Source organism: Antennarius striatus, chromosome 15 (genome assembly GCF_040054535.1).
Source record: "Antennarius striatus isolate MH-2024 chromosome 15, ASM4005453v1, whole genome shotgun sequence".
In the NCBI taxonomy this organism is placed as follows: domain Eukaryota; kingdom Metazoa; phylum Chordata; class Actinopteri; order Lophiiformes; family Antennariidae; genus Antennarius; species Antennarius striatus.
The window spans coordinates 11,489,945-11,511,031 of NC_090790.1; the positions used below are offsets into that span (position 1 = coordinate 11,489,945).

Here is a 21,087-nt window from a genome sequence, read left to right on the forward strand (position 1 = left end):
CGATGCCCTAATTTTATACCTTCTTTGGAATAATGTGGGACAATTATGTATTATTAATGAACTCTATAAGTGTCTAGTAAAAACTAAGGATAATTTGCATGTATTCTATTGGATCCAGATTCTTGTTCCAAGGTGGTAAGCCGAGCAGACAGTAAAGCGTGGAGCCTCCCTCTGCTGTCAGACCTCACATCCAGACAGGGTTTACAGATGATCCCATTAGACTAGACCGCTGTGTCTGCTTTGCACATCGTGTTAATCACCCCCCCATCCTCCACCAGAACAAGGTCAAAACCAGAAACACAATGCAGTCAACGATGATTCACATTAAGATTTATTTGATCTGTTATGTCACTCACTTCAATCATTCTTGAAATTACGGGTTAATAAATGCAAAAAAGCTCCAGTCCACAAAGTAATGTAGCCACTTCTAAACTGATTCATGCGGTAGCAAATCTTGACATGAATGAACCGCCTGCAGAAAAAGCGAGAACAGTGTGATAGCTCTTCTAGACCACTGCAGGTGGCCATCAGGGGTCTGAAGTGTGCATTCACAAACTTAATATTAAGGAGTATTGCATAATGTTCACAAGTGTTTTGAGCTCTTTAGTAAAGTCTCACAGCTTTGTTCGACTACACAAGAGTTCAATTATCAAAAACGAGCTTTCACTTCCTTTCACACACTTTCAATGTCGTGTCACTTTTGCATTTTAAATTCAACAGCAGGAAACAATTACATGATGTAAGCACTTTGACACAGTGAAAACAAATTAACACTCGATCATCAAGACAAACTTCTCCAGTTTAGTGGATCCCATTGTTTTGTACCATTTTGACAATCAGTGCAACTCATTCATTATGATGTACCTTCAACAGGTGTTAAATGTTAGTACAAGGTTTGATGCCGTTTAACAAATGGATTTCAGGGTATTTATGTCATCTTGTCAGACTTAACAGTGCATTTTTTTCAGGAAGGAACAGCCTCTAGTGCTCTTGGTACATCCATACAATTGACTATAAAAGCAAGTAATAATAAAAACTAAAGGGTTAACATGTTACAGAGCCAGTTATTCTTTTGAGAAGAGGCATTTCCAGTAGTAAAACCTTTCAGATGTACAAATTATATGTTCTATGTTCTGCACAGCAAACATGCATAAATCTAATAGTACAATCTTCAGTCACTTTGCTGCATCTGCAGTGGCCATACTAAACTAAATGAACTAAAATAGGACACCTTTATTGCTTACAAAATTTAAATAAATCATGACGTGGCACAAATCTGTTCCTCCAGGAGGGTCACTGTTTTATTCAAAACGCCTCTACAGGACGCCCAACTAGCGAAACTCAACTCAAGTGCATGAGCACCACAGCATCTGAAGATTTATTTGGTAATAAGATACTAAGCCCTTAACACTGAATGACTGGTTTATTTTTAGAAGGCTGTTTTGTCAACACTAACAGTTTCCAACAAAATGGACGGCATGAATCTATGACATCCCCCAAGAACAAAAACGCTTCCATTTCATTTTGTGGACACATTTTCCCCTCATATGTGGTTCATCATTTAACTGTTTGATGATCAACCTCAAACAAAGTGAAACCAGTACTTACAAATGCTTGAAGTGAAGAAATGCATTTGTTATGTTTGAAGATGCTTTGATCCTTCATGGTTATGGATATGACTGGGGCCTGACTTTGAACAATTTGGTGCTGATCATTATAAAAATCCAGATTCAGTGCTTTAAGAGGCATCAGTTCCCTCAATATTTCGCTGCAATCACACCCCAGACACTTAAATTGGATGGAATTTGAAAAAATGTAATACAGGATATACAACATTTAGATGGCAAAAACCATGCTTTGGCTTAAGAGAATGTACAATTACCAACTTATCCTCAGTCTTAACAAATGTTTGCAGATCAGATCAAACAGATCAAAGGAACCAAAATCAAATCTGGACCAACATATCACTGGGTACAACTTTTTGAATTTTTGACAGTAATGCCTACTGTCAAAAATGAATGTCTACTACCAGAGCAGATTGCAATCCATTTGCAGGTCACCTAATGTACCAAAAAAGGTTGGCTGAAGGATTTAAGTGGGTTATCTATTAAATATCCATCTCAAGCGTAGATCGGTCCAGGACCCCCTGTGTGTGGGTTTTCTTCACTCAAGCGCTCTTGGCTCGGCTGGCGGCTGCTTTCACTGGATTTTATAACACCTGCATAATCATGGATCCCAACTTCTAAATTCTTGGCCCTCAGAGCAGCATTATGAAGCTTCTCCAGAAACTCAGGCATACCTGCCAGATACAAGAGGAAATATGATGAGGAGAAAATATTAAAAATGAGGTAAAACAAATTCACAAAGTACAAGGCACAAAATTCTGAATGTGTCAACAAACAAAATTAAACATTAACAATTTCAAACATGATGGGAAATTAAATATCTGTGGTTTGTTGGTCCAACAAAGCAAATACATGATTTCATATATTCTATACAGCTCACATCAGCCCCAATCACTGAAAAGAGCTCACCACTTGATACCATCCAGCTCACACAGTAACGAGGGAAGACGGTCTGAGGGTTGTCACTATAGGTCAGGAGGTAATCAAATCCGTTCTGCAAAGGAAAACACACCAGCGAAACTCAGTGGATACAAAACAAAGAACGTTGGATGTTCTAGAAAAAAACCCAAAAAACTGCAAACCTCATCAAATGACTTGTGAGGGCGGATGACCATCTTTGACTGGTATGAGTTAACTCTCACAAACTCCTGAGTCTCTGGAACTCTGGGATGCTGCACAGCTCTATCCATCAGCAACACAAGGTTAGAAAAAAAAAAAAAAGACAAAACAGGTTCAGCATTTATTTACAAGTCATGTATCAAAAACGCAATTGTATCCAGAAACTCTTTCATTCCCACCTGGATACTAGGACCATCAAATTGTTGTCAACATCAACCTCATAGCGGCGAACATACACATAGTCCCGTGAGTACATGGGATACTGTGAACAGAAGGAATGAAATAACAGATGATGGTCTAAAACATTATACATACAATGCTTAATGTACTTTCACCAATCAAGTAGTTGGTCTTCATTAAATGATGGACAATGCCATTGTTAGTTAATGGAAATGAGAAATGGAATGGGAAAAGTGTTCCATGAAGTCTCATTATATTGAACAAATACCCTCCTACCTGCAGACAAAACCGCAAACAGAAACTCACGGGAAAATGTGTAGCCCAGTGTACAATTTCAGATCCTGTGCTGGCATCCCTATCCACCACTTCAAGCTTGATAACAAGAGAATCCCACTTCTTCCTGTACTCCGTGTCCAACTGGGGGAAAGGGGACAAGAACAAGCCAAGGGTAAGGTGCTTAATATAGCACATCGAGTTGAGCTCACACTTGTTTTTGTGCTGCACTCAAACAGCATAAACATACCTGTACATTGAAGAACTGTCTTGGGGTAACATCATCATATGAACCCAAAACTGCAAGAAAAATAGTCTTCAGATAAATAAATGTCCCAGAAAAAAAACTCAAGACCAAAAAACCAACGTGGAAAAAGTGGAATATGTGCTTTGTGTTTGAGAGACCTATGAGATTGTGAGCTGGCTGACCTCTGTACTCATACAGGTGACTGTTAGGTAGAGGACGCTTCCACACTTTAAAATCCTTTTTCTCCATCACAACTTCCCATTCGGACTCCAGCCGTCCAGCCACCGATCCTGGACTTGTGGTCAAACATTTGGCGGCCTCCAGCGCCTCCAGCTCAACCCCACACCTTCAAAACGAATACAAACAGCAGGAGAATTAACAATTTGTTCAGCATATTACTCAGCTAACATTACATGTCAGTCAAGTCAGTATATATTCAGTTTGCATGTGTACAGGTGATTACAGGCGAGGCCATGTTTTGGTAAGGTGTGGAACCACTTAGAGTTGCACTTTTAGTTTCCTGTCATTCACATACACGCTTGCTTTTGTAAGAAATAAGTCAAACCTGTGCATCTCCTCGTCTTGAATCCTCTCCTTGTCCCACATGAAGACACCAGCCATGGCTGCAAAAAGTTTCCCCGTAGGAGAGTGCTTGTTCTGAAACCTGCGCCATATGTTCCCCACCAGGGTCCTCCTGGTCCGTTCGGAGTACAAGTTCGAATAAAGTTCCCCGATTTGATAAGCACGTCTGAGTCTCTGGCCAGTCAAGAAGCTGCAGTGGTCCGCAAATATGGAGAGCAAACCCTTCCTCCTCTGGCCGGATCCAGACTCCCCGGTGACCCCAGCGCTTCGCCTCTTGAGGGAGGCCAACAGCAGGCCCAGGGTCCGATCCAGCCAGGACACCTTCCCGAGCATTTCTTCTCCCTCATCGACAGTCCGTCTGAATGACATCCGGCTCTGCAGCCTTATTGTACCCGCACCGATGTCGCAGATGGGTCGGCGAGGAACCGAGTGCAGCATGGTAGCTGTGACCCTCAAGTTTACGGATGTGAATAAAGGACAGCGAAGTTCATGCACGTATTTCGCAGCCAAAGAAAGCTACGAGTCAGCGATTCTTCACCTTTACTTTACAGATAACAAGCCGGGTTTCTGACCGCTAAAGCACATTTTCACCTGGTTGGGGCGTTAGCATGCGACATGTGCTAGCATTAACGGTTAGCTACTGGTATCTGTTAGCTGCGCGCTGATATTACACAAACTACGCGTCGACACCGCTAGACGTATTTATGAATTCACACTCAAATAACTGCAAAGTTTACTGACGTTATACGACTGAAACACATTTACCAACCCTGATAGCTTCTCGTGCTTTACCACGCGGGTGTCAAACTCCTATAGCGCCTTTGACCTCCTCCTAATCATGTCTTTCCCACGCCCACTCGGAAAGCCCGCCTTACAGAGTGTAATGCGGTCGTTAATTGGTCTTCGGTTCTTCGTAAACAAATCTGATTGGTCGTAGGAACAGCATGTCTTCAGTATATCCGCTAGTGTATCAGCAAGTGCGTTCGACCGGATTTTACCCTCTACTAAAGCTTGTAGCGTATATGTGACGTCATTCAGACGATTTGACGTTGTGATAACTGATTTGAGCTGTTGATATCTCGTCTATAGAAGTCAGTTCAGGCTTCCTGAGCCACATCAGTTCCAAAACATTTTTTTAAAAAAGAAAAGTCTACAAACATGGAAACTCCTTTCACCTTCCAAACTCAAATCTTTTTCCTTTCGGCTTTTCCCTTCAGGGGTCGCCAGAGCGAATCAGTCGCCTCCATCTAACCCTGTCTTCTGCATCCTCTTCTCTCACACCAACTACCTTCATGTCCTCTTTCACTACATCCATAAACCTCCTCTTTGGTCTTCCTCTAGGCCTCCTGTCTGCATCCTTCTACCAATATATTCACTATCTCTCCTCTGGACATGTCCAAACCATCTCAGTCTGGCCTCTCTGACTTCATCTCCAAAACCTCTAACATGTGCTGTCCCTCTGATGTACTCATTCCTGATCCTATCCATCCTGGTCACTCCCAGAGAGAACCTCAGCATCTTCATCTCTGATACCTCCAGCTCTGTCTCCTGTCTTTTACCTCAGTGACACTGTCCAAACCAAACAACATTGCTGGTATTCCTCTCCTTTCCAGGACAAACCTCCACCTCTCTAGCTTCTCCTCCACCTGTTCCCTGCTCTCACTACAGATCACAATGTCATCTGCAAACATCATAGTCCATGGAGATTCCTGTCTAACCTCGTCTGTCAGCCTGTCCATCACCATAGCAAACAAGAAGGGGCTCAGAGCTGATCCCTGATGCAGACCCACCTCTACCTTGAACTCCTCTGTCACACCTACAGCACACCTCACCACTGTCTTACAGTCCTCATACATGTCCTGCACCGCTCTAACATACTTCTCTGCCACTCCAGACTTCCTCATACAATACCACAGTTCCTCTCTGGACACCCTGTCATAAGCTTTCTCCAGATCTACAAAAACACAATGCAGCTCCCTCTGGCCTTCTCTGTACTTCTCTGTCAACATCCTCAAAGCAAATACTGCATCTGTAGTACTCTGTTTTGGCATGAAACTATACTGCTGCTCACAGATGCTCACATTTGCCCTTAGTCTAGCTTCAACTATTTTTTCCCATAACTTCATTGTATGGCTCATCAGCTTTATTCCTCCGTAATTCAAAACTCAAGTGATTCCTAAAAATCAAGAGTTCCCCATTCTGGCCGACATTCCCTTGGATCCAGATGCTCTGGTCCTGAGATGAATGCCAAACCAAAAAAAGAACAGCAGAACCAGAAGGAGGAACAAAAAGAAGCTCCAGCTGGCGGAAAAGAAGGACCTGGTTGGAACAGAGGCCTGTACCATAAAGCTTGATGAACCTAGCTGGGCTTTCTCTTACTTATCTGGCTTCACTTACAGAGACATCCGCCCCCCAGATTTTCGGTACCATAAAGCCGGCTATCAACTCACTAATTCAATTCAGACTTGTCCACTCTAGATCTGTGCGCACTCACATAAAAAGGGCGGAGTTTGCTGCATGTGACCAATCGCAAACATGCAACAAACCGGCCCGAGCCGCATATTTCACAACGGAGTGGCAAACAATGATAATTAATAAATACGAGCAATGCAAATCAATAATCCAGGCAAAAAGCAACACAGTTGCTGCCAAACGGCGCAAGGATCACTGGAACAAAATCGCCGACTGTGTCAATGCGGAAGTTAGTACCATTATAATATTACTTCCCCACTATGACTGCACTTGTTAATCTGACTACACTAACATTTGTGTGTTCCATAAGTGTATGTGTGTACATTTTTCGTTATGGCATGTGATTATAGCCCCCGCGACTTTATGAATGGCTCTACATACTGTGTTCATCCAGAGGTTTTCGGCATCGCCAACAGAATACATAAAAGTACCTATGAATGAATGAATCAATCCATGATTTACTTAAACAAATGATTGATTAATGGCATTTTATCTGTGGATTGCTTGCAACTCATCCAACGAGGGACTTAAGGACATCATAATAATTACGAACATCACTAAGAAATATATTAACTGTGGCAAAGAACCTCAGTGCAAAGCACCCTGTGTGCGGGACTGTCAGCACGTGGTTGCGGTGCGTTACATTACTGATGTCAGGCTCCAGCAGCTGACAGATGTAATGTCACCCCTCTCCCCAAAACCTCTACCTTTCGTACAGTTCAGGCAATTCGAACGGATTACAGCGATCTCTAAATATTCTTTCGCGCCTGAGCGCTCTTCGTACAAGCTGTGCCCCAAGATCCACCGGGTTCTCATGAAACGGACAGCCCATTTTCCAAGAGAACTGATTGGTCAGTAGGTGGGGCTGTTATACCTGCTGAGCTCTGATTGGTCAGTAGGTGGAGCTGTTATACCTGCTGAGCTCTTATCCTGAATTTATCCTGCTCCGGAGCAGGTTAAGTGTTCAGCATAGGTTACCGCGACAACGTAGCCCGATAGAAAGTCAGCCACCTTTATGGTACCGAAAAGCCAGGGTTAAGCCTGAAGTTATCTCGCTAAACCGTAATCCAGCTTTATGGTACAGGCCTCAGGTCCTTCTTGAACGCTGTTGTTTTGTTGTTGTTGTTGTTGTTGTTGTTGTCGTTGTTGATGATGATGATGATGATGATGATGGTGAGCCCTCGAGTGAAAATGGGGGTGTTTTGATGCTGGTATGGATCCATGAGCTGTAATTGATTTGCTGTTGTGGAAATCCCACATTCACAAAAAGAAATAGAGTCTGTATTCTAATTTTTGATCATTGTCTTCTGAAACTGCAACAATGTGTCACTTTAAGAGGACTCAATAATAATAAGGCAATTAAGTCAAGCAGGTTTTCATGAAAATGAGCCATGAAGTTACATGTACAGTAAATGTCTCCGTCATTACAAGCCAATCAGAAGGCAAAGTAGGCTGGTAATACAATCACCATAGTAATACAATCACCATAGTGATAATTAATAAATTTGCTTTCGTGCTTGATTGTTCTGTGCTGTTTATTCTTTTATTATTTCTATTTTTTTGTTATCTCAATTGAATAGGTGGAAAAAAATGGTGGGTACACGCAAAAATCTAAATGTCTTTTCTAAAGCTCTCTATCTGAATCTTCCATTGTCAATTCGGATTGGTAAATGCGCAGGATTTATACTATAACATCCACTGAAGACAGGAAATAAGTGCTCATTGACAAATAATATTCACTGAAAATAACATGACTTGTGTCATCACACGTTTGGAAGTCTGGCCTTTTATTTAATTTACATAAGTGCAGTGTAGACGCTTGAAGTCTTACTAAAATGTGTGTCACTGAAAAGACAGTTGAATTTTAAAAGTAATATGTTACTTTTCAAGATACTTTTAAATATGCTTTTTCTAAAGAAGAGTATATTTATAAATTCTGGCATTATACCTGACAGGATTAGAGTGGGCTTTCCGTCCTTGGGAACAAGCATTAACAAAAAGACGTTAACAAGTTAAAAAAACATAAGTGAGCAAAAAAAATATTAAAAATCTTTTCATGCGAAGTATATTTTAAATGTCGGGCAATGAAGTCAAGGGATTTTTAACGGTCAGAAATGGTATTAGAGTAGTACACAAGATGGCACTGTTTGACTATGTGGAGAAAAAGAGCTCTTGCCAGGTCTGTCTATGACCCTGAAGTCAACCTTCATTCTTTGGTGACAGTTAAAAACAAATAGACATATTAAGTCTTAAAATAGATACATCACAGAAATGTGATGATTGTGTTCAAAAAGCATGTGATGCTGCACTTACTGACAAATTGGTGTCATTATCATTATTGTAGATAGATTTAGCTAATAAAATTATTCTAGGGTCATTATTGTTGACATCAGTGTTAGAACAATGGTTAAGTGTGTTTCCAGGGACAAAAGCTACTTTAACGGTCCAGACTCTGTTTGAACTTCAGAAATATTTCATTAACTTTAATTGTAATGTTAAGACCATGAAACTATATCTCAGTTTACGTACGAAGTAATTCAATTCTAAATATATTAAATGTGTCTATTTGTGTGTAAGATAAGACAAGATAAGATATACTTTAATGATCCCAAACTGTGAAATTCACACTGTGAAATTCTGTGTGTGTGTGTGTGTGTGTGTGTGTGTGTGTGTGTGTGTGTGTGTGTGTGTATGTGCGTATTATTTAATATCTTTTAATTTTAAATACAATATTTGCATGTTCTAAGGCTGTATAGCAAGAACAGCCTTCCAAAATGCATTTCACAGTCTGACACATGACCGTAGAAAACCTCTTTGACTTAAACGTGTGTTATGATCTGAAGAAATTGAAAACAAGACTTCTGAGATATTGTCTGACATTCTGGGTTCTGATAGAAATAAGGAAAAAGAGGGCTTTATTATTATGTGAGAATCTAGTGTTCAGCCAAAGAGAGGGTTAAAAGATTCGTTTTATTTTGGTTGAAGATAACATCAAGATTCAGTGGTGTTGGCAATGTACCACACACTCCTTTGTGACCGTCTTAGTAAATCAGAATCATTAAGCAATTATGGCCCACCTTAAATATTTGCAATCAGCTGCAAAATGTGGGATTGTTCTCTGATTCCCAAAAGTACTGATCTGAATTTACAGACAATGTAAAGAGCAGATGTCTGTGTGGTTCTCAGTCATCCAGGTCATGGTTATCCTAAATTTTGGATAATGTAAGGAGCAGTAAAAAGTACCGTCAGTGTTCTCGTTTGCGTGCGTCCTTGCGTCTTTGACGCAAGGACAGAAACACTGCTGTTCGCGAGGGGCTCAGAGTAGAGTCTGATCCCCCAGTCAGACCTGGTGGATGTGGCCGGGGAAAGGGAAGTTTGGGGCTCCCAGTTGAAGCTGCTGCCCCCGCGACCCGACTACGGATAAGCGGTGGAAGATGGATGGATGGATGGATGGATGGATGGATGGATGGATGGATGGATGGATGGATGGATGGACCAAACAGCAACACCAAATCTGCTCATTTTACACACTGTAGTCTTACATTATCCCCATGCCCCTGAAAAAGACGCAAAAGTTGGAGGAAACCTAAGTGACAACGAGTGCTTCCTGAATAAAAAACAATCAAAAGTTAATGAAAAGAGACAGATATTACTGTGGACAGTACAGAAAAACATGCAGAAGAAGTTCAGCAAAAACCAGCAAAAATCCAAACATTGGTACCGCAATGTTTCCATGGGTGAAGCACGGCCAAATGTCAGCACCCAAGACGAAATGCAGCTGACAAAAAAAGTGCGGAGAAAACTCTGTGAGCTTGGTGCAGTGCTCCAGAGGAGAATATATCAATTAAAGGCGAAGAAAACAACTGAGTGAAAAGCAAAAAGGAAAAAAATAAAATAATAAAAAAGTTTAAAATCAACAGTTTATTTAGGTTTTATATCGTAATATTGGCAAAACTCAATCCTTGCGTACGCCTCTACCGTACACTCTGTTATTACTTTTGGGATGCATAAATGTCATGTTGGGATGCACACATTTTTGCTGAAGTGCATCCCATTAATGCACTACTTTCCTGAGGTAAAATGAACTCTGAGTAATGTTACTACAGCATTATCTTGTAGAAATAGTCACATGTGGGGTCTATCTGTCTATTCCCATTGTTAAGCTGGTGTAACTTAAATAGAAAACATGTTTTGGGAAAAAACAAATAGAATATGTTAGTGTTGGGTATATCATCTTTTTATTGGCATAATCATTAGTCACCGTAGTAACTTAGCAATAATGTATAAAGTTTAGGAGCTTCATTAAGTGAAAATCAGCACAAGTAAAGAACCACTTATTCAAAAAACATGATGGAAATAACAAAGGTAACGATACGCAGTGGAGCTATGTAACAATCTTTGTTTTTAATATACAGTACATGACAGACACATTACAGTACATACAGTACAATGAGTACTAGTTATTCAAATCTGTTTTGATAGTCGTGTTTCTGGTTTAGTGTAATAAAGGAATACAGAAAAGAGAAGTGTTAAAAAAAACCTTCCCAGTGACGTAATCACTTCACAAACACAACCCTCCGCCCGCGTGACGATTTTTTTTTTTGTTAGGAAAAAAAAACCAAAAAACCAACAGGATCGTCGGGAGGTGGGCGGAGCTTCCGCCGGGGTGTATCCAATAAAATAGGAAGACCCGCTTCGCCCACCACCGGCTCAACGAGTTTTCACTCATGCGGCTTCGAGGCTCTCATTCAAACTAAGACGGCTCCTGTTCGGGAAAAGACGGTTTTATTTGACATCGAATGATATCGTCATCACCGTCGGTTTTTAAAGTGTCTCGATTTTTTTTTTTTAAGAAGAGATAATTCATAATTTTACGTAAGTCGTTATTCCGCGCGCACCACCGTCACCCCGGTACGCGCTCTAATTAGCTTACTGGCTAGCAGACCCTATTCTTCACAGGACTCACTACCGCAACGCGTGGTAAGTTTTACAATTCACAATTTCCTCTTGATTAAATAACATTTAGTAACGGAACACAACTTTGGGAAATAATATCCCTATGTGAGCTTAAACCCAACCCAACCTGGTGCTACTGTTAGCCGGAGTAATAAAACCATTATGCTACGCATGCACGACTGTACTTACACAACGAACGCCCTGGTTTGTTAATTTAAGCTCGTTAACGCGGAGACTCAACTTTATTTTTATTGTTTTCTTTGAACTGGGTAGAAGCTTTTATCTTAAAAGGTTGGGCTTCTATCAACAGACAGTCTGTTGATAGAACGGTTTTTGCGCATGACCCCAAGGTGCCATTATTACTATTACCATTATTTGGGTGAATTCTAGTAGTATTGACCATTTGTCCTTGTACAAACTCGACAGGGCTTAAATTTAGCTTGAGGCGATGCAATGGTGACTGTTCTTTCAAGGCAGCCAGAGATGAGGCGTAAATTGCGTTACATCCGGTGGCGTCCCCTTTTACGAGAAAATACGTCAAACATGGCTGAAAAGACTATTGTCAGAGTATTAAATTACTGCTCGGAAACTGATACCTTTACTCATTTAAGGTTAATGTTTAAACCGGTTAAAACACGGTCTAAACCGCTATTCTACAAGGGCGAGAAGCAGCGTGGCCGAAGGAGGCTGGCGTTAAGGCCGCGTTCAATGAATGGATGACGACACGTGCGTACGCAGGAAATAAGTCGTATCTGTGGTAAGACTGCGTTTTGTTCCATTACAGCGATGATTGTAGCAGCTGCGCCACGAAAAAATAACAGCGATCCGTAAAAATAAGTTAACTGTGCGTCCGCTGGCGCAAAAATACGGTAGCTTTCACTTTCATATCTGCGACATTCTCCAAAAATGGCTTCCCGTTGGGATTTTAGATGAGCATTTGTTGGAGATCCTCTTTACATGAAACATTTGTTTCTAACCCCAACTTGACGTTTTTTGTTTTTTCTTTTACCTGGTTTCATGTTTTAAGAATTTGATTCGTGATCTTGTGTATCTAAATGTCTTTTTTTTTTTAAATCTACGAATTGGGGGGAAACTAAATCCGTTTTTTCTGTCTTTTTTTTTTTAGGATGTACCTCTGCTCCTTTGCAGATACAGTTGCACAATGGCTGTCCAACTCTGCTTGATATCTCAGCAGGAGAGAAAAAGCTTTAGATCTAGTATAATTAAAGGATAGCAATAAATCCATACTAGATATTTCTGGTTACCCCTTTTTTACTTTCAGGTTACTGAAAGAGTGAGTTTGCACTGCTAAATATTATTGACAATTTATTTATTTTACAAGTTACCTCCATTTTACTTGCTGCTCCTTTATAAATAGCATTATACAATACAAGTAGCTGATTAGACAGGCATTTTTTTTACCTCTTTTGTTTTCAAGATTGTAAAGCAGTCATTCCTTAGACTGTGATCATGGATGCAACAACAGCAGCAATGCTTGCCACCACCGAAGCAGTGCCTCAAAATGCTCTCACAGAATATATGTGGCTGCTCATAATTGGCTTCATCATAGCCTTCATCTTAGCCTTTTCTGTGGGTGCCAATGATGTTGCCAACTCCTTTGGCACAGCTGTGGGCTCTGGAGTGGTCACCTTGCGACAGGCGTGCATTCTCGCTACAGTTTTTGAGACCCTGGGCTCTGTACTCCTTGGGGCAAAAGTGAGTGAAACCATTCGCAAGGGTATCATCGATGTGCGCATTTACAATGGCTCAGAGCTGATGGCTGGATCCATTAGTGCCATGTTTGGTGAGTATCTTTTTTTTAGACCCACACAGACACCTGGGAACAGGTAACGTTATTAGTTTTTATATCCTACCAGGGTCTGCTGTGTGGCAGTTGGCTGCCTCCTTCCTTAAGCTCCCCATCTCTGGAACACACTGTATTGTTGGTGCTACTATTGGCTTCTCACTGGTTGCCAGAGGCCAACAAGGAGTCAGGTGGCTTGAACTCATCCGCATTGGTAAGTCAAACATTCACTTGTCAGCTGATGTACTGTCACTTTCTTAGTGCTTGGATATATTGTGGTGCATACAGTATTAGTATAATGGCTAGGTTATGTGGCTGTCAGTGGTCAGGGCCTTTTTTATTTTGCGGGTCAGAAACCTAAGGATGAAGGCTGTTTAGTTTCCGAGTTAAATTCACACATGCTTTATAGAATTTGTGATACTACTTTTGTGTAAATATGTTTTGTGATATAAGTGTGCTGTCCAGCTGAAAGAAAAGATATTTTGATCAGCTCAAGACCTCTCACGTAACACGAATGAATCCAGCAGTTTAACCAGATTATGTAGGAGCACCGTTAGTTACCAAGTTTCTCACATTTCTTTAATTTGCAGTTGCATCTTGGTTCCTGAGTCCCCTTTTGTCTGGATTAATGTCAGGAATTGTTTTCTACTTTGTTCGCATGTTCATCTTGCGCAAGGTAAGTTGGCCATTATCAAATTTAGAATGTAGTGTATTTGAGTGAGACATTAATTATGGGGTGTGATACAAGGTCACTTTACACTAACTTTACTAGTCCATGCAGTGGAATTAAAGAAATGTTTTAATCCTATCTCAAGCAGTTCCTCATGACATCAACCCAAATCTGACAGGGAAATGGAGAATTCAATCAGTAGATTGTTGTTGTTTTTTCTGACATGTTTATTTCCCTTATAGAAAGACCCTGTGCCAAATGGTTTGAAGGCCTTGCCTGTGTTTTATGCCTTAACTATGGGAATCAACCTGTTCTCCATCATGTTCACTGGAGCTCCGAGTGAGTATCATTGTTCAAGTCATTTCGCTCAGCATGCCTGCCCAAAAGCCACAGCTTTAAATAAACTGCACCCTCAGACAGCCGGATGCACACACTTATTCCAGACTGAACCAGACTGTTTACTATTTTCACAGAAGCTGTGTTTATTTTAACGTGTTTTTTGGGCTCTCGCTTGTGGTTCTATGTGGGTCATAGCTGGAGTGAAGTTTTAGAGCGGAACGCAACAGGGAGTTGGAAATAAGATTTCACTTAACGCTTGACGTCACTGTCTGTGCCCTTCAGACATAAAGGAGCAAAAGAGAAGTAAAGAATTTGTGAATGGTTGTAGTTTCTTGCTGTCTGTACTTGACTTGCTGCTTTAAACTGACAAAGCAAATGCTCTAATACCTGTTGGCTTTTTAATCTCCCAGAATCACCTTTTTAAATGAGCAACTTTTGCTCCTTCTGTTCTCTTTTCTCTACAGGGCCTAACAGTTCAAGATGTTAGCTGGCCTGAGCCAGTAAATGGCTGCTACAGGTCAGAGTTTGACCAGATATGGTGCCCGGTTGTGTGTATGCACATCGGCAGCACACTCAGAGGAGAGATCACTTGCTGTTCCAGCATAGACCATAAACCTGCTTAGTCAGGCACATTGTACACATACTTGTGAATTCCCTCACATCGACAACATGCACGATATGACAGACTAAAAACACAAAACACAAATCTCAGTTAATTCCACAATTTATTTCCCTCAACTTCATAAACTATTAGCATCAAATAACATGCCCAATCTTTGATTTGTACTAGTTTTCGATAGAGGACTACCATGACACACATGACGGTAGTATTGCTCATAAAAGCACTGTTATGCATCTGTAGCTTCATTAGCTAAAGAGGGACAGGACGTTTGATCTGATAGGACTCTGTGATCTGGATTCTGTCATAGTGACGCAACTGGACACCAGGCATCTTGCAGAAAATTTCTACCTACAGTATATACACCAGTGTCTGACCTCAAGGTGACACATACAAGCAGTTTGGGCCGAAGAATTGGGATCAGCTGCAAGTGGCCGTGTGACTTGGGTTCCTCGTGATAAATCAGTCTGCTGTTATTACATTGTACCTTTTATTCATTATGTAACGTCAGACTACACAGAAATCAAGTTCCCACCTGCCCATGTTGGGGTGTTGAGTGTCATAGTGATGGTACATATTGACCCCTTCACACCAGCCTCATTTAACAAACCAGTGCTTTTAGCTGGATACCAATTTTCTGCCTGGGTTACCCTCTGAAAAACAACCGGTAGCTTTGTTTGCTCTGGGGACACTGGGCAATCCGCATAAATGTGATCCTCACACATCCTTATGCTTGACTTATTTTTACCCTGAGCTGTATTCCTGTAACAAAATCCTCCACTGCGTAAGTCGATTGTTACCTACAGACATTGATTGCAAGGTGCAGGTTCCTTCAGTGTTGTTACGCAGTCTGAATGTTTTTGGTTAATGTCTCAACAAAAGTGAGGACAATCAGGTGACTTGTCTGTGAGTCATAAACGGACATTTTTAAATTTTAAATGAGGGCGTGGGCAAAATGCTCGTATAGCAATGGAAAAAGTTATTTTGTCACACAGGCCACGGGATGGAGGTTTCAGGGAGTGGTTTGGAACGTAACCGTGGTTTAGTTCAATTTCCCGTGTAGTCCTATTCATCCCACCACATGACTGTGGTGTATATACTCACCCCTTTGTGTGGGAGTGTTTATCAGAATGTCAGACCTGGGTTGGCTGCTAAATTCCTTTAAATGTTGTAAGAAGTTGCCCATAAATAATCTGACTATTCATTTGGATCTTTATAAAGTATACTTGTCTTTCTCTTGTTTTTTTCCATCTGAAGACGGGAGCCTCAGCTGTTACAGAGCAGCCTTCCGGTTTTTCCTCTTATGTCCTCTCTCCTGATGAGAGTGAACTTCCATTGCATAACTAGATAAACACCAGTTCGGTGCTCTGTGGTCTCATTCTGCAGTATGACTCAGTGGAGAAGGTGCACTGGACTCTGCCCTCAAACGAACACAGCGACCGAGACTCTTATCGCTTCGGCTTAACCCTCATTTCCTTTTGTTGATCTAAAACTTCCCCAACGGTCTCATGTTAGTCCAAGTGTTGTTGTTTTTTATTTATCCATGACCAAGGTTACCTCACCAAAGGTAGTGGTGTTAAGAAATATCAGCATCTTTTTTGTTTCAAACCACCTTCTGCCCTGCACTGTATAATTAACCTTTTTCCTAGGGTAATTTTGATAATATATATGTATGCTGTATTTGCTTTTTGTTAGCATGTGCTGCAATAGATCCACTTCTGCTGCAGCTTTGCTGCAGTCTTGGCAAAGAGTAGTTTAGTTGCGACAGTAAACTGCTGCAGTGACAAACCCCCACTTAATTTTTTTGCTCCTTTACAAATCGTCCCCTTTTTTGAAGGAACTCATTGTCTGCATGCTGCAGTAAAGGACATTTGGGGGTCATGGGGATATTTTTATTCTTCAACCTGGTCTTATGTAACTTCACATGTAGGGGTAGACATACCTTCCATCTTTGCCTGATATCTGCCACAGTGAGGCAGAGCAGTCATACTTGCGTTAACTGCTTGTTCAGCTTAGTTGTAAATTTCTTTGTGTTGTCTACTAATAAAGGCAGCACCCAATGTCTTGTTATTTAAAACTGCCTCTCTTTATTTGCTGTGTGTGTCACCTTGTGGTCCAGTGCTGAGATTTGACCAGGTTCCTTGGTGGGGCACCCTGTTGATCTCGTTGGGCTGTTCTCTGCTGACTGCCACTGTGGTGTGGTTTTTCGTCTGCCCTCGTCTAAAGAAGAAGATTGAGCGTAAGTCTCATCATCATGCGTTTTAATTGTTTTGCACAGATGATTAGTTTACAGATCCACACCACCTTTCTCTTGGTCACTGAAACATTTAAGGTTTGATCTGTGTGGGTGGGGGTGTTCCATCATATAGTGTGCTGTAACATTAATCTAGAAAGAAAAAAATTTTCATAATGAAATTGCTCTCATTCAAATAATCTGATAATGTTGGGAGCAGTCTTATGATCTTGAATTGAAGTGAAACTACTGTAATCTGCCTTTACACACATGTATTGTTTTGGTGTTGACTGAGAGCCTGGTGGGAACTTTAACTATAATAAACGTTTTCTTCTTCCCCCTATTAGTGCTAAAGTGATTGTTATCTGCAGGATCTCACAATGGGTTAAAGCCTCCTTTGTTTATAGCGTTAACAACCAGTTTGTGTAAATTACAGTTCACACAGCTGGAGCTGATACTACCTTAGGCAAAGCCTCACAAATGTAGTTGTGCCATTTGTTTGCAACAACTCAATTCTTGATACTAAATAGAAATCTTTGTAAATGTTTTATCCTTAATTCGTAGCTGCATTGACAAGCAGGATTTGTCTCAATCAGTCAAGAAGTTTGGGGTCACAGTGATTCACTAATTGGTTAGTCTTGTCCTATGACAAAAATAAGCCTGGGGTGATTGGAGGTGTTGACATGACCTTTGCAGTGCATGCGTAAGTAAAATGCTAAAGGTTGTAAACAGCCTCGGCTCTGGCTTTGACTAGTTTGATTATGCAGTGTGACCCAGAGGAATACTCCATGTATTATCGCATAGAAAATATTGGCACAAAATATCTGATTCACTTTAAAACCATAAACAATGTCATGTGAGCCACGAGTTATGGGGGCTTATCTTTTGTAAGCTGTGCTGCAGGAAATGTTCTTTCTAAGGTCACAACTTTTAACTGATCTTGTGAACGCAATGCCTACCGGTAGCTTTAGAAAAGGTAACTCAGCATTTATTGGACAATGTTTTATTATTTTATTATGGCTCATTTGCGACCTGTGTGGAGTCCCACAATGTAGTGTGAAAGGAAACGTTGTGCTGTGTTGGTATTTCTCTGCTTTACTATATTTGGGGATGATCCAGGCAACATTTTTCCCTCTCACCACCGCTTAGGAGACATCAAGTCTTCCAGCCCCTCTGAGAGCCCCTTGATGGAGAAGAGAGAGCTGAGAGAGGCTCACTGTCCAATCCTGAAACAGACTGCAAAGGAGGCATCTACACCTACTGACCCAGCTGCAAATCAGAACCCCTCTGCTCAGTCCCAGGCTGCCCCTGAGGAACGCCGGGTGGCGTTTGACATCGGAGATTCTGATGACTTTGACAGTAATAAAGAACGCCGAGTGGCATTTGACATCGGAGAATGTGACGATGCAGATGACAACATTGAAACCGGTGGTAAGTTTGGCCCAGAAACAAGATTGTTTGGATATATAGGTGTAATAAAAATGTGTAGCTTTTATTCATTCTGGTACATCTTTGATTGTCCAGAACAAATACAGGGAATTATTCCAGTTTAAAATTTGTCATTTGTTTTTTCAGCCCCAAAACAGGTCCAGATCAACAACCAGCAAGTCCTGCACAGCAATGGTTCCACACACGCTTCCAACCAGGTCCACTTCAACAACCAGGTCCAGTTCAACAACAGGGCATCACAAATACCAAGTAATGGTTACAGCCAGTACCACACAGTCCACAAAGACTCCGGCCTCTACAAGGACCTCCTGCACAAACTCCATCTGGCCAAAGTTGGTGACTGCATGGGTGAAGGGAGTGACCGGCCTATCAGACGCAACAACAGCTACACCTCCTACACCATGGCCATCATTGGCATGCACGGTGACTTCAAGCATAAGGAAGGGGACCTCCGTACCGGCGAGGATGGCGACAAGGGTCCAGGGTCAGGCCATGAAAGGAAGCGTGTGCGCATGGACAGTTACACCAGCTACTGCAACGCTGTCGCTGAGCACACAACTCCCGAAGGGTTGGGTGAGTGCGATGTGGCCGTAGAAATGGGGAAGGCCGACGCAGGTAGCAGCCACAGCTCTCTGGATGATGATGGGCTCGATGCAGACAAACCAGAAGTCTCAATGCTCTTTCAGTTCCTTCAGATTCTCACAGCCTGTTTTGGGTCATTTGCTCATGGAGGAAATGATGTCAGGTATGTAGACTATTTGATCAATGTCACTTTGTCCTATCAGGCTGATGGTTTATTGTTGAACATGTGTTGATCTCATGGTTTGTCTGGTTGAAATGGCAGATACAGTATTTTCCCTACTATAAGACGCACCTGAAAGCCTTTAATTTTCTCAAAAACTGACAGCCTTCAGGACGCCTTATATGTGAAAAAAGTTTAAAAATAGTCATTTCTATGTGCCCTATTCCAGTGAAAACAATTTTAAAATGGGTCATGTACTAGAGGTGCTCTTTATAGTGGGCTGCACCTTATATATGAAAACAAATTTTAAATGGGCCATTCATTGAAGGTGTGCCTTAGAGTGTGGAAAATAATATAGTTTCACCAGCAAGTATACTCTGAATCCTGCAGAAATAAAAATAATTCTTTTTCATTGCAGTAATGCCATTGGGCCGTTGGTAGCACTGTGGCTGGTATACAAAACCAACGATGTCAGTTCAAATGCAAGCACACCCATTTGGCTGTTGCTGTACGGTGGTGTGGGCATCTGCGTCGGACTGTGGGTGTGGGGTCGCCGGGTGATCCAGACTCTTGGCAAGGACCTTACCCCCATTACCCCCTCAAGGTATGTGCTCGAGACATTATAGAAGCTGGTCACCTCAGCTATAAAATCCCCCACTCCCTCATGAGAAAATGGAAGCCTTTTAATTTAGTAAACATATCTGGCTGCATTCGGAGACATTTTTGTTTGTCCTTGCAGTGGTTTCAGCATTGAACTGGCCTCAGCCCTGACTGTCGTGGTAGCTTCTAACATTGGCCTGCCTGTTTCCACAACCCACTGCAAGGTAAGCTGGTCACACACTGTGGTCTGGGAGCCAGACTAAAACTTGGGGGGGGGGGGTAGCTATTGGTGTTGGGGAAAGGTTGACTAGATTGCCCAACAAAAGAGCAGTTCTTTTAAAATAACCTCACATTTTTGGCACTAACAATTCGAAAAATTTGAGGTAACTGAATTTCTCAACAACTTTGTCTTTCCAGGTGGGCTCGGTGGTAGCAGTAGGATGGCTGCGCTCGAGAAAAGCAGTCGACTGGCATCTGTTCAGAAACATCTTCCTGGCGTGGTTCGTCACTGTGCCTATCTCTGGTTTGATCAGTGCTGCCATCATGGCCATCTTCATCCATGGCATCCTGTGAGCATTGAAATGCTACCCAGAGTAGGGGTGAGAAAGAAAAAAACCTCCAGGAGAAAAGGAGCAAAGATGGAAGGCCAAAATGTATCACTTATCTCAAGCCTATACCTTGTTAGAAGGAAAACGTGACTGAAAGAATTTGTGATATGGCAATGTGGAGGAGTCATTTTCAAACTAGAAATTGCAGTTTGTTCCAGCTGGACCACATTACTTCCAGTGTGAAGCTTGCTTTTCTTTCTTTTACATAAATCAGTAAAGTTATTCTAAAAGCCTCAACTGATTTTTTTTTTCTAATACTAATTCTTCCATTTTTTACTTTCCAATTATGTATATACCATAACAATGCTGTTCTAACTGTTTTACACTTTACAAAATGAACAACTAGCCTTTTACAGATGTTAAATCTCCTGTCATAACGCAAGTCGAAAGTAATGTAGATGCAAACAGTATTTTTTAGGTGAAACGGTTGTTGGTGTGTATGGGTGTGTACCCACCCAAAGTTTGAGTATTTATGATTTAATGTTAAATCTTGTTTGCTAGAATACCTTGAACTGGGGCATTTAGGTGTGCTTAGTGTTTTCTACCATATCTACAGTATCATGCTCATA

At 41.4% G+C, this 21,087-nt stretch overlaps 2 protein-coding genes across 2 annotated transcripts; one reads left to right on the top strand and one right to left on the bottom strand.

Moving 5' to 3' along the window:
• Nucleotides 1-313: 313 nt before the first annotated feature.
• On the bottom strand, nt 314-4,879 carry stard7 (StAR related lipid transfer domain containing 7). The gene is made up of 8 exons (XM_068334354.1): nt 4,010-4,879; nt 3,627-3,790; nt 3,448-3,497; nt 3,231-3,341; nt 2,924-3,006; nt 2,708-2,807; nt 2,535-2,619; nt 314-2,299 (listed from the first exon to the last, which is right to left on the bottom strand). The coding sequence occupies exons 1-8, from the start codon at nt 4,462-4,464 to the stop codon at nt 2,121-2,123; spliced, it is 1,227 nt and encodes a 408-aa protein (XP_068190455.1). The 5' UTR covers nt 4,465-4,879; the 3' UTR covers nt 314-2,120.
• A 6,314-nt stretch (nt 4,880-11,193) lies between these two features.
• Nucleotides 11,194-20,779, top strand: slc20a1b (solute carrier family 20 member 1b). The gene is made up of 11 exons (XM_068334063.1): nt 11,194-11,478; nt 12,581-13,258; nt 13,332-13,472; nt 13,849-13,934; nt 14,171-14,267; nt 17,006-17,125; nt 18,269-18,550; nt 18,695-19,313; nt 19,729-19,914; nt 20,050-20,134; nt 20,328-20,779. The coding sequence occupies exons 2-11, from the start codon at nt 12,925-12,927 to the stop codon at nt 20,481-20,483; spliced, it is 2,106 nt and encodes a 701-aa protein (XP_068190164.1). The 5' UTR covers nt 11,194-11,478; nt 12,581-12,924; the 3' UTR covers nt 20,484-20,779.
• The last annotated feature ends 308 nt before the right edge of the window (nt 20,780-21,087 follow it).

What these genes read in the sequence shown, in the direction of transcription:
- stard7 (XM_068334354.1), bottom strand. Translation starts at nt 4,464, where the DNA reads ATGCTGCACTCGGTTCCTCGCCGACCCATCTGCGACATCGGTGCGGGT. An exon ending in ACTGGGCTACACATTTTCCC is followed by an intron (nt 3,007 to 3,230) that starts GTGAGTTTCTGT and finishes TTCTGTTCACAG; the next exon opens with TATCCCATGTACTCACGGGA. An exon ending in TTGATGGTCCTAGTATCCAG is followed by an intron (nt 2,808 to 2,923) that starts GTGGGAATGAAA and finishes GCTGATGGATAG; the next exon opens with AGCTGTGCAGCATCCCAGAG.
- slc20a1b (XM_068334063.1), top strand. Translation starts at nt 12,925, where the DNA reads ATGGATGCAACAACAGCAGCAATGCTTGCCACCACCGAAGCAGTGCCT. An exon ending in CATGTTCACTGGAGCTCCGA is followed by an intron (nt 14,268 to 17,005) that starts GTGAGTATCATT and finishes CTTGTGGTCCAG; the next exon opens with TGCTGAGATTTGACCAGGTT. An exon ending in TCTAAAGAAGAAGATTGAGC is followed by an intron (nt 17,126 to 18,268) that starts GTAAGTCTCATC and finishes ACCACCGCTTAG; the next exon opens with GAGACATCAAGTCTTCCAGC.